We start from the raw sequence: 12,134 nt of genomic DNA, 5'->3' as shown, positions 1-12,134 counted from the left end.
AGAGAGAGGACAAAGAGAGAAATATAGAAAAATAAATAGAGAGAGACAGAAAGCAGAGAAAAAGGAAGAAAAAAAGAGAGAAAGACAGGCATTGCTCAGGCAGACGGGCCAGATAACAGGAAGGTCTATATCTCTGCTGACAAAGCAGCGCGGCCAAGACAGCCATCTAACAGACTGAAGTTATTACATATAAAATCATTGAGCTACTTAGATCCCAGATGAAAGGCTTTTCATTTCATCTGACGTTTACATGGGAGCTTAACAGGGCAGGACGAGAGGGGAAGCGGCCATCTTGTGTTACCTTGGGGACAAAGAGCACCACCAGGGTGATGTAGACAGAGAAGACGATGGCCAGCGAGGCAAAGGCAAAGGAAGCGTCCTGCTGCGACGACAGGATCATGGTGACTGGAGCCGTGATCATACACAACACCTAGAACAGAGACAGAAATTGAGAGGAGGTCAGGAAAAGGGAGGGAGGAGAAGGGAAAGGAGGGAGTCATGGTGAAAGAAGTGGTGCAAGATAAATAGCAAGAAAAGTAGCAGGAGAAATACCATGAAGGAGAAAATGTCAGTTTGAAAGAGGCAAGAAGGCAGAGACAAAGGGTTAGGGCGGAGAGAGAGACGAAATGAAAGATGGAGGATGAAAAACGAGAGAGCGAACAGAGGCAGGATGGCTTGTTTGAAATCGATACATATTGACCAACAGTCAGTCATCTCTCTCCAAAACCAGCGAAATCTCATCCAGGCTCGCAAATGGAAAGAACGTCCAGACATCAACAGGGGCCGGATTTTCTCTGCCGTGTCATTACTTACATAGACAGGTCACAGCCGAGAGGACTATCTCATGGTGCAAACACAATCCAAGACAATCCGCGTAAACGTTCCATATCATTACACCTGCCATCATTTCCGCACGCGGGCTATTTTGGGGGGAAATGATTAGCCCCAGAATGTTAATTGCTCCCCTGTGATCAATCTTTAATTAATCGTGCCTATTTGTTTTTGCTCCAGAATGAGCAGGTGGACAGCGTTCTTCCCATTTTTGTCATTTATTTCATAAATAGAGTGAGGGCATGTGCAGCTGTGTGTGTGTGTGTGTGCGTGTGTGTGGAGGGGGGGGGGATGTAGGATCAGTCTAATTTGTTTTACAGAGAGGGCGATTTGCTGGGCCACGATTCATCAAAAGCAGATGAAGGGAGAGGAAGAGAGGAGTGAGAGCACAAGCAGTTTAGTTATTTTTTTAATTTACTTTTTTTTTTTTCGCAGACCCAATTTGCAATTCTCTCACTGAGCATAATCTTAAATTGGGTTCAATGCATAATGGATAATCCTTGGAGAGGAATTTAACAAAACAACGACGGAGACGAGAAAAAGGAAATCCGCCATATTGGGGACGCTGTTGATTAAACATGGTGTCAGAGCTCAGAGCTAAAACGGCAAGGCGACGTGAAGATTGGTATTACAAACCAATATGAAACACCACATTTAAGTAGGGCAAATTGGCATACCAATCGGGCTACTTTTGCAATTTGCCTAGTGAAAATCGGATGCATTCAAAACAGTCTCTTTCTTTCGTTAGGCATTAAGCATTTTATTCACTTCTTTATCTTGAGCACCTCCGGACAGAAGGGGCTAACCAATTACGGAAGTGTAGGGATGGGAGTTCTTTGAAGATCACACTGGGTCAGAGACTGAAGAATCCTCAAGAGATGCTGACAGAAACTGTCTCCCCTCTGGTATGTGTACTAAAGTGTGCATGTGTATGTGTGTGCGCATTTGTGTGTTGTAATGGAAAACTACCACGACAGTGTGTCTATGAATGAGTAGGTGTGGGGAAGGAGGCGTCAGGGGAAAAACCTTGACGTGTGACTTTATTCCCCCTGATGAGAGGAAAGCCCTCCCAGTTTCCTCTAATATGACTTCCTATTTGGACCATGTTCAGCCTACTACACCCTAGTGTAGTCATTTAGGACAGATAACCCATGCTGAAAGCCCCACTGGCAAGTTCCCTCCTCATTAAGGGTGAGAAATGTGTCTAGAGGTGAGCTATACCACTGAAAACCAGAGTGCCTCTTGGCCAGAGCACGAAATCAAGGGAAAAGGGCAGAAAGGAGGACAGGATACATGCCTGAAGAGCGGAAGCGCTAGAGAGAGAGACTGCTAGTGAAAGACACAGTCCTCAGACGAACACACAGCGTAAAGAAAGCCAAATGACTGGCGAGCACATTAGCACAGCAGCCAGAGACGCACTGAAAAGGCAAACAGAGGAACAATCTTTGAAGGGCGGACATGTGAGCATGCGCCTCCTTCTCTCCATCAGCCGCATTCACGCACGTACGCACGGAGGGAAGCGGACTCACAGCTACGTTGTAGATGGCCATCCCCACGGCTCGGTGGTCGTTGATCTTCTCTGTGGATATGGACTTGGTTTCATAAGCCAGGAAGATCCCCAGGAGGAGCAACAAGCCCTTGTAGCCATACACAACCCCTGGAAAGAAGATATATATATACGAGAGAGAGAGACAGAGAGAGAGAGTGAGAGAGAGAGAGAGAGAGAGAGAGAGAGAGAGAGAGAGAGAGAGAGACATTAGTTTTAGAGACGTTTTGGTCATGCCGGGGAAGATCTACTGTTTTCAGAGGACAGATAAATAGATCAGTGAAGACCATTCCTCTCTTTACCCAGCCAAGTGTTCATCTTCTCTGAGCTGCAATGCTCCAGCAGAGGCTGGATCAGAACATCCAAGTCCCCTTTAGGGGCCTCCCTGGTGAACTTCTGCTCACATGGGAAGACAGAAAAAGACAGAAACAGAGAGTGAGAGAGGAAGAGTAAGAGACAGAATACCAAGGCAATACCTCATCTCACATACCCCACGGTACCTAACAACAATGCAATATGCTGCGCTAAGAATTTTTCCAAGTCTTATTTTATGTATTCATTGATTCAAATAACTTGTATTTGCAGTGAAAACAGAGGCTAGAGCAGGGTGAATAAGGTGCCAGGGGGAGGGACGTACTGTAGTGTTCTGTACTATACTGTACCTCCACTGTGATGTGCAAAGGATCCACAATCTGCCAGATCATCAGCGACAGCACGTCAATGCCTAGCAACACCCCCACAGTGGCATACAGCTTCCATGGCTCCAGGTGCTGTTGATACACAGGAGGATCGGTCACATCCGACTGTCCAAATCCCCCCTCCCTCCCCCGACCCCCCCCCCCCCCCCACACACACACACACACACACACACACACACACTTCTGATGTTTGAGGGAGGGATTTATAGAGCCATAAATAGACTGGCCTGCTCTTGACGAGAAAACAATGATCCATCGCTAAAAGGCCAATTCAATCGGCCCGTAGTGTTTGGCCATGAACAGAGAAAAAAAGGAGAGCCGAAATCAAACCGTGAGCAGAGCTCTGTGACACGATCAATAGGGGAAAAAAATGAAACCTTAAAATGTCATACTTCCTAAAACAAAGAAAACTTGTGAGGCACATAACTGAAAAGTGGGTATTGATTTTGGTGCATTATCCTTTTTTTGTGCTTTCTTTTGGTTCTAGCTAGAGGCAGTGGTAAGAAGCTGTTCCTCGTCAGTTGCAATACAGACAGGTGTTAATTCCTGGATGGATTCATCCACTCTGCATTCCAGTGCTCCGTAAATAAAGGAATTAAAACCAGCTAATGTAGAGGATACCAGGACAGTAGAAAATACATTTTACACATATTATCTGCCTCAAACAGACCACATTTGTCCCACACATTTCCACAGCATCTTATCCCATTACAAAATACGTGATTCCTTGTATCTGAAAGCTTCTTAGGAGTATTATCTCACAACGTCCAAAAAGATACAACTCGTTGTTGGAGAGGTATCACACAGGCAGTGGAAATCAAAGCGCAAAACGAACATCGACGGCAGCTTCAAAAGACGGCTGCGTCAAGCGGAACATTTCCATTTTAATGGTGCAGCGTCCCATCCAGATGTACCAAGGGAAGGCAGGGGCTAAGGCTGGATCAGGGGTTAGAGGCTGGGGGCTGGAGCTAGAACAAGGGCCGGGGCAGGGGCTGAATCCGAGTTGGGGTCTGGGTCTAGATCTGGGGCTGCTCTGGCTACAGCAGTCTCAGCTCTGGAATTAAGTGATTCAAAATGAACTCAATCAGTTCTGACACGGCTCTCGATAATATAATCCCCCCAGATAGGCTCTCCTACTAGGGATATTCATACATATTCAGTAATGGGCTTTATCTCCCAGCCTGGAGTATTCCTCCACTCTCGCCTCGCAGCTGGAGCGGCCTCTTTAAGATGTGATGTTTGACACGTCCCTCTAAATGGCAGTGGAATATATTAGCAAGAGGGGTGGAAGGCGGTGTGGAAGGCCCTGATTGGGCGAGGTATAAAGATATGGGGCCAATTTGGGGGGGGGGGGGGGGGGGGGTCTGAGGATCAGTGGTTTGGGGGACTGGACTAATGGAAGTTCTAGAACATTCAAGGGCAGGCCTGAGGTTAGCAGTCTCTCTAAGGGCTAGCTATATAGATCTAAGAGAAATGGAGGGAGGGAGGGAGTGAGAGGAAGAGAGAGCAAGAGAGGGAGAAGCAGAGAGTGAGAGATATTTTGATAAAGAGAGGAAGTGATGGAGAGAAATGGAGAGAGGAGCAAAGAGAGGGAGAAGCAGTGATAGACAGATATATTACAAAAGTTAAGAGGGGGGAGCGAGAGAAAGAGCGAGGGAGAGAGAGGGAGAGGGAAAGAAAGGGGTAAGGAAATAAAATGAATACGTGTGAAATGATCCTGCATTGGGGAATACATCATTTTCTGGACACGTAGGGTGCCCTTGGCTGAGATGGTGATAAAACTGAGCCTAACCACGGAGCCAGCAACTCAGTTAATTGTTCTCTCCTGAAGGGCCTCTCGCTCCGCTACCTCCCAGACACGCTCTTTCCAATTTACCTTCCTCTTGTCCTTCTTCTCATCCTTCTTGGTGAACACGGTGTGGACCCACCAGATCTTGGTGAACATGCTTCCGTAGGCAAGACTGAAGCCTAAGCCCAACAACCACAGGCGAAACTGCGAGCAAAAAAAATAAATGTATTATAATTGTGCAGCTTTAATCCATCAAATGCTTATTAACATCGAGGGAGGCACTTTGCTTTTCCATGACCTTGACATGCCTAGAACACAGACTCAACCATCCCCCACAATGCATCAGTGGTGGGCTTTTCTTCCTGTACCTGGCAGACAACAGGGAACTGCTTCCTGTGGACATGGAGCCCATCGATGCCCAGGGGAAACACAGCTGCCAAGGCCATCATACACCCCACCGCAGTCATGTTGTTCAGATAGGGCTGTGAGTTCTGGATGTACCTGTCACACACACCCATATAGCACACACACACACACACACACACACAAAAGGCTGTAACACCATGGGCCTAGAATATTATATACACACGTGCCCACACACACAAAGGCATTGGATGTGTCTAGCTGTCAAATTCTCTATCTGCCTCTACACACACGCAGACACACAATGGTGCCTGCCTGTCACTCTATCAGTGAGGCATTCAGCATTCAGATGAGACTGTCACTGAGTTCAGGATATTAGCTATCCGTTCGGAATGCAAACAAAGTTTGGATTCCAACGTCATGCATATAATCCGAATATGCTTGGAAAAGTCACACCAGATAATACACTGTGCCGTTTATGTCAAGCTCTGTGAATATCACACAGATCAATTTTGATAAGCTCAGCAGATATTGAAAAAAAAGCACTTCCCAACCATGCAACATTTTCTAAAAGTATAATTCTCCTCCCATTTTTTTCTGGCTTATCTTGGACCTGTTAAAGCCAGCCGTATGCAAGTTTCAAAGTGGACAGCTCGTGTGTTTGCATACCTGACGTTGCTGTTGTAGATATTGAACGTGAGGCAGACAATGCCCAGTAGAATCCCCAGTCCAGCAAACACCGACACAGACACAAAGAGTTTCTGGGAGAGGAAACGGAACTCCTCAATGACCACAGTCTGGTCTGCAGGGGGTCCCGGCCCTGGAACGAGGAAGAGGACCAAAAGACAAGAAATCAAGAAATGAGGAAGGGTTGTAGGGAGAGAGAGAGAACATCCCTGCTTCAGGATCAAGAGAAATGTCAGAAAGGTCATTAGCTAATCGAGCGCACAGCGTAAAAGCCTTCCAGTTGAGGCTACAGCCCCTGGCCTGGCCTGGGTAAAGTTAGTGCCTAGTGCTGCTGAACCGCATCAGCATGACCACATCATTTAAGGAAGTAAGTGTAACCCTTCACTCCGTCAACAGGGTTCACTTAGCGTTCATAGACAAGACAAAGAGAGTACACAAACACTGGATCAAAGTCGACATGGGACCAAGGCCAGCAGAAGTAAGCCTTGTGTAGTAGGATGGAGCGGGGGGAGAGGGAGGGAGGATAGGAGGGAAAGCTAAATATGGGGGTGAGGGAGGAAAAAGATAAAGAAGAAAGGAAAATGACAAGACAGAGAGAGACAAGAGAAAGGGGGGGTGGCGAGAAGGGATTGGTTGTAAAAGGGTGATGGGGAGAGTGGGAAAGACAAATACACATTACTAAGAGGAGGGGAACAAGTTCAAGAGAAAAAAGTATAAAGATAAGAAGAGAGAGAGAGGGAGAGAAAAAGAGAGAGCAAAACAGACAGACTAAAATCAGAGAGCGAAAGCTGAGGATAGCAGCGACCCATTTCTGTTCGAGGTAGATAGGTTCTCATAAGTGAATGTTGCGACCCAGTCCTTTTCTCCTTGTATCTGTGTCAGCATCTAGCACAGCGGGAGGGAGACATCTCTCTCTCCAGCGGTCACTAGAGCCCTGGCCAGGCTGCCCAGCCCTGACCTACCTAGCCCCACTCTGACCTACCTAGTCCCACTCTGACCTAACTAGCCCCACTCTGACCTAACTAGCCCCACTCTGACTGACCTAGTCCCACTAACCTAACTAGCCCCACTCTGACCTAACTAGCCCCACTCTGACCTAACTAGTCCCACTCTGCCCTACCTACACCCAACCCTGACCTACCTAGTGCCAGCTCTTGCCTACCCAGTCCCAGCCCTGCCCTATAGTCATAACCCTGATGCAGCTTTCTGATACCATATTGAGCTTTCAGGTAATAATAATTAAGTATTCATTTAGCAGCCATTTTAATCCAAAACAATATACTGGGGAGGATTTGACCTGCTCTAACCACTAAGGTATACCCATCCCCCTAGTAGGTACCATTTATACAAGCATGGTTGCAAGATACCCCTTGCTTCCTCATTATGGCATTGTCATTAAGTATCCATGCAACAGCAATGAACACTGATGTGATGTGGATATAATAATGCACATTATACATATAATAATGCACATGATTACAATGGTGTTAGTTTAGTAGGATGGAGGGGGTTAGTGTGCAGCTCACTGTTGAGAAGTTCCCAGATCAGAAGCTGTTTCAGATAAGGCTAGGCCTCAGGCTGAGCTGGGTAAGATCTCAGCACACAAGCCTGCCATGTTTGACTGAGATGTTAATATGAGCATGTTGCCATGGAGTTCTGAGGTCAGAATAGTAACAGGGAGGGCTGGTGGGGGGTGGGGGGGGGGTTATATTTCCACAGAAGCCCGTTGCCATGGAGTTTCAGAGTCAGATCTACTCTACACTGTTTGTATGGAGTTGAGTCTGTTTGTGCTTGATATGGAGAAGCTGATGTATTATACAGTAACTGCTTCACAGTTTGATGTAGCTGGTGTGCTTGAGAAGCTTAGTTCAAAAGCTTGCCCATTCTAGTGACTCTCTACAGACTTGACTGTACTATAGTCAGACTAAATCGCAAGGGAGCCTAGCTGTCTCACTATCCCACAAGTCTGAGACTGTGTGCTGAGTTTGAATGTACCCCTAAATACAGTTTGAGTGTGTGTGTATGAATGTGTGTGTGTTGTGTGTGTGTGTGTATTTGCGCTGCGTTCTGTCCTTTGGGGCTCCGTGCTCTCACTGTAATACCTCTCCCTGCCCTTGATGGTAGAATCGGGACAGTGTGTTACCATGGCGACCGGGCTCCATAATGGTTGCCACGGCGATATGAGAGGAAAGCAGCGATGCAGTGGTTGTCAGGGTGACCAATCGAACGAGGGAGGAAAGGAGAGAGTGTGAAAAAATGCTGGCAAATAAAATAGTCAGTGAGAGCATGAGAGGGATACGGTGCTGGAAAGAGAGACAACATGAGTTCTAGAGAGCGAGGAAGAGAAGGAGCGACCAGAGGGAGAAAAAGAGATCAGAGAGAATAATACAGAGACAGATACGAGAATAGAAAGGAGGGGGCAGGGTGTTGCTGCGCTTTAAAAGAGCAAGGCAGAGGCCAGTCATTTTTAATTTGGCACCCTGATTCTATTGGCTTGTTTCTCAGCACCTCTGCCATGATAGTGATTCTGAGAGGGGCTCACTGGCCGACCTACACAGAGACACAGAGAGAGAGAGACACAGAGAGAGAGAGAGAGAGAGAGAGAGAGACACACAGAGAGAGAGACACAGAGAGAGAGAGAGAGAGAGAGAGAGAGAGAGAGAGAGAGAGAGAGAGAGAGAGAGAGAGAGAGAGAGAGAGACAGAGAGACAGAGAGACAGAGAGAGAGAGAGAGAGACAGAGAGAGAGAGAGAGAGAGACAGAGAGAGAGAGAGAGAGACAGAGAGAGAGAGAGACAGAGAGACAGAGAGACAGAGAGAGAGAGAGAGAGAGATGGACACGAAAGGAAGAGATAGTGATAGAGAGAAAAAGGGATGTAAAGAGGGAAGGAGAGATTGAGATAGAGACACACATCTCTGCAGAGGTTGAGCAAACTCAAGCTTTGCACCGGTTCAACATGTGGCGACCAATCGGGAACAAAGTCACCGTCTCCTTCAATGGGCCCTATTCTGTCACGTCACTGCCGCCAAAGTTATTTTTAGAGCGGTTCCCAGACTGGCGAGAGGCTGCTTGCGGGTGCCACGGGGGCAATGGCATGAGGAAGATGCTGGCCTCTGGTGACCGTTCTCGAGGAAAGAAGGACACCTCGCCGGGACACTAATGTCGCGGAGATAACAAGGGGTCCTTGCTTTCTCCGATGACCTGTCTGCACACACAGATGGCACCACCCCCCAGGGCTGACGGGCCCAACGCAGGTGGCATGACCCAGCATCTTAACGTCGACAACACGAAAGGTTATCTGCCTATGAATGTCCCCCAGACGAACACACACACTCTGGGGGGGACAAAACCCAGCCAGGGGAGTCTAGATTGTGGGCAGGTAACCTTGATGTCACTCTGGTGCGAAAAACAACACAAAGCTTGACTCCCAGACAGTTTCGCTGTGGCCTGGGAAGCGTTTCTGGCATGGAACCCAAATATCGCTGCTCTCCTGGACATTTTTGTTCTGCCACAATGGGTCCGACGTGACGTCAAACACTAACCGACTGAAGGACAAAAGGGGACACCTGGGAAATTACAGCTTAGCTCTTGAGTCATCATCTCTGAGATGAAGGCAAACATTTGAGAACAGACAGGCAACTCATTGCTGGTGCACTGAGGGGGTGGGGGCTAGCGGCGGGGGGCTATAAGGGCTTTCTGATCCTGGCAAAGGGCTGGGGATGCTGAAAGGCAGACGCCACATGAGTAGAGAACATGTCTTACATGGATTTATGTACCTCGTTAAATACCTTTATGTATTGATGTATACACAACAGTTTGTGCATAGGCAGCTGGATTAGCTGGCACCAAGCACATGATGACCTTCAAAGACCAGACACCAGCCTGCATGACAGTGAGATGACCTTACAGACCAAGCCTTGGAAACAAACAGATATTGCAGCCTCCTTATTAAGACAATCCAATCCCCTTTGTTTGAAAATGCTGCCAAGGAGCTAATCTGTTCGGCGACATTCATTTAGTTATAATCACCAATTAATTAAAAAGGTAAATAATAATAAGGAAGTGCTGAGAGTAACAACAGATTAATTACATTTGGTTTACTGGAAACATTCAGTATTTTTAATATTCCAATTTCACGCTAGCCGCCATAGCACAATGCACATAAACTGTTTTCGAACCATTAGGCACTTTTCTATCTGCGTTTGCCTGGAGCCCAGGAAAACATAACTGACAGGGCAGTATACCAGGCTCCCATACTGATTAGGCAAGACCATTTTACTCTTCAACATCCAAGGTCGTGGAACCGACTCCACTTAAATTGCTGCCCAGATTGCTCTGCTTTGTTTTGTTTTGGCTGTCAGCAGGCATCTTCCATTCATTTTCTTCCTGTCATCGCCTTGAACTGGTCATCATGTTTAATTAGTTAATGAAATGAATTTTCCCGCTGTTGCTCTGTAGCACATGGTGCCATCACTGTGCCTGCTCAATTTATGCTGTGTATTAAGCCAGTGGCAGTTTTCATGGCCCGATCATTTTGCTTTCTGTTGAGCTGTGCAAAGCTGAGTGGAGCATTGCTATCCTCACTGACGACATGGTAAATAAAAGCTGACTGATTGATTGATGAACATTCTTAGCCAACTGTACAGGAAGGGGAGGAAGAAGGAAGGAGCGATGAAGAGGAAGGCTTAAAGTAAATGACCAAGGCAGGATAAATGGAAGACAGGGAATGGGAAGAAGAGGAGGAGGGAGAGATGGGGGGAGAGGGGAAAAGAGAGGGAGTGCAATGGACAGTGATGAAGAGGAAAATAAAGTAGGGATGAGAAAGATAAATGTGGCTCACCTATCCACTTGTCATTCCCATACCAGGACAGATTGCCTTTAGTGCTGTCGTAGTATCCAATCTTCTTATAGCTCCCTCCTATGTAGAAAGAGAGGGGGGGGGGGGGCAGTGACACCATATCATAAATAAAAACAAATGTTCACACACATATGCACGTACACATGCACACAGACAGATACACAGAACACTGGAGAAACAGCTACTTCCTGAAACCACAAACCAGGAACCAGGATTTGACCATGAATATTCATTTTCAATTATTTTGACTGATTTAGTAACAATGATTAGGTACAATCATCAGACAAACTGTGTTTTACAAAACCAATTTCTTTTATTGAGAATACTGTTTCATATTTCCATAAAGATTTTTTAACTGGAAAGAATTACTTGAGCTTTGAATATCCACCGGTATTTGCCATCAGCAGGTCTCAGAAGGCCCATCTACTGTATAATAACAGTAATGTTGCTGCAGTGCCACTGGGGAGGGACAGGCCAGGGCCAAACTAAGCTCAGGGGGCCCCAAACCCCCAAAACAAGCAGAAATGAGCTCAAGTGAAAACCATTATAATTATCAGCTGTTCGTTAGTTGTAATTACAGCGCTCAACTCCCAGCGTCCCCAGGGAACAGTCGCTCTGAGAACGGCAACACAGAGAGGCGGAGAAGGGCGTGGGGGAATCAGAGCCCTTCTCGGAGAACGTAAACATTCTCTAAACACCGCAACTCACACAACCTGCCAGTGGGGAAGGGGGGATGGGGGGCAGGAGGGCCTGTCTGTCCGACTTCACATTTTAGTGGAGAGAGAAGTTTGATGGAACAGCTGATGTGCCACTTAGTCTACACGTTGTTGTTTTCATTACCAAACCGCCTAAAACGGTCCTGTAAATCAAAACTCGACCTGCTTTTTCTGGACTGCTGGGCCAGCATTTTGAAAGGAAATTTGGAAAACAAGCTTCATTTTCAGCAGCCCCCCCACTCCCACCCCCCACCCTCTCCCCCACAAAAAGGCACTTTTAACACAGTCACACAGTGCCGCACTGTCAGGGAGACACAAAGCACAGACAGATTGAACACAGGAACACAGGCGCTGTGATCAAAACTCAGGCTGTGAAACGTTGCCTTGAAGGCAGGAGCCGACGCTAGCAGCGATAAGACGATTGCCATCGCCTTCTGACAGAAGAGGCTGCCATGGCCACCATGGCAACAGAAATGAGTCCTGTCTGAATGACACAGACCACATCCTCGTCGTGAATATGACGGGCAGAGCCGAGTACCAGGGTAGTCTTTACTGATGCAGGACAGAGCCATCCCTGCCTTGGCGTTAGAACAACTCTGTACAACAGTGACATCCTGTTAGTTTTCTGCCTTGGGATCCTGGAGAT

The 12,134-nt window shown here is 47.1% G+C and overlaps 1 protein-coding gene across 1 annotated transcript in view; it reads right to left on the bottom strand.

The window, feature by feature from the left end:
* gabbr1b (gamma-aminobutyric acid (GABA) B receptor, 1b) overlaps positions 1-12,134 on the bottom strand; it is a 36,645-nt gene that overhangs the window by 1,499 nt on the left and 23,012 nt on the right. The window contains exons 11-18 of the mRNA XM_047018522.1: positions 10,755-10,832; positions 5,897-6,047; positions 5,233-5,365; positions 4,952-5,068; positions 3,040-3,147; positions 2,680-2,773; positions 2,361-2,488; positions 302-430 (exon numbers count right to left, since the gene is read on the bottom strand). Of these exons, the coding sequence (XP_046874478.1) occupies positions 302-430; positions 2,361-2,488; positions 2,680-2,773; positions 3,040-3,147; positions 4,952-5,068; positions 5,233-5,365; positions 5,897-6,047; positions 10,755-10,832 (938 nt within the window). The remainder of the gene's footprint in view (positions 1-301; positions 431-2,360; positions 2,489-2,679; positions 2,774-3,039; positions 3,148-4,951; positions 5,069-5,232; positions 5,366-5,896; positions 6,048-10,754; positions 10,833-12,134) is intronic.

This window comes from Hypomesus transpacificus, chromosome 4 (genome assembly GCF_021917145.1).
Source record: "Hypomesus transpacificus isolate Combined female chromosome 4, fHypTra1, whole genome shotgun sequence".
Lineage (NCBI taxonomy): Eukaryota > Metazoa > Chordata > Actinopteri > Osmeriformes > Osmeridae > Hypomesus > Hypomesus transpacificus.
Note: the sequence above shows the minus strand (reverse complement) of the source record. Positions and strands in the feature narration are given on the sequence as shown.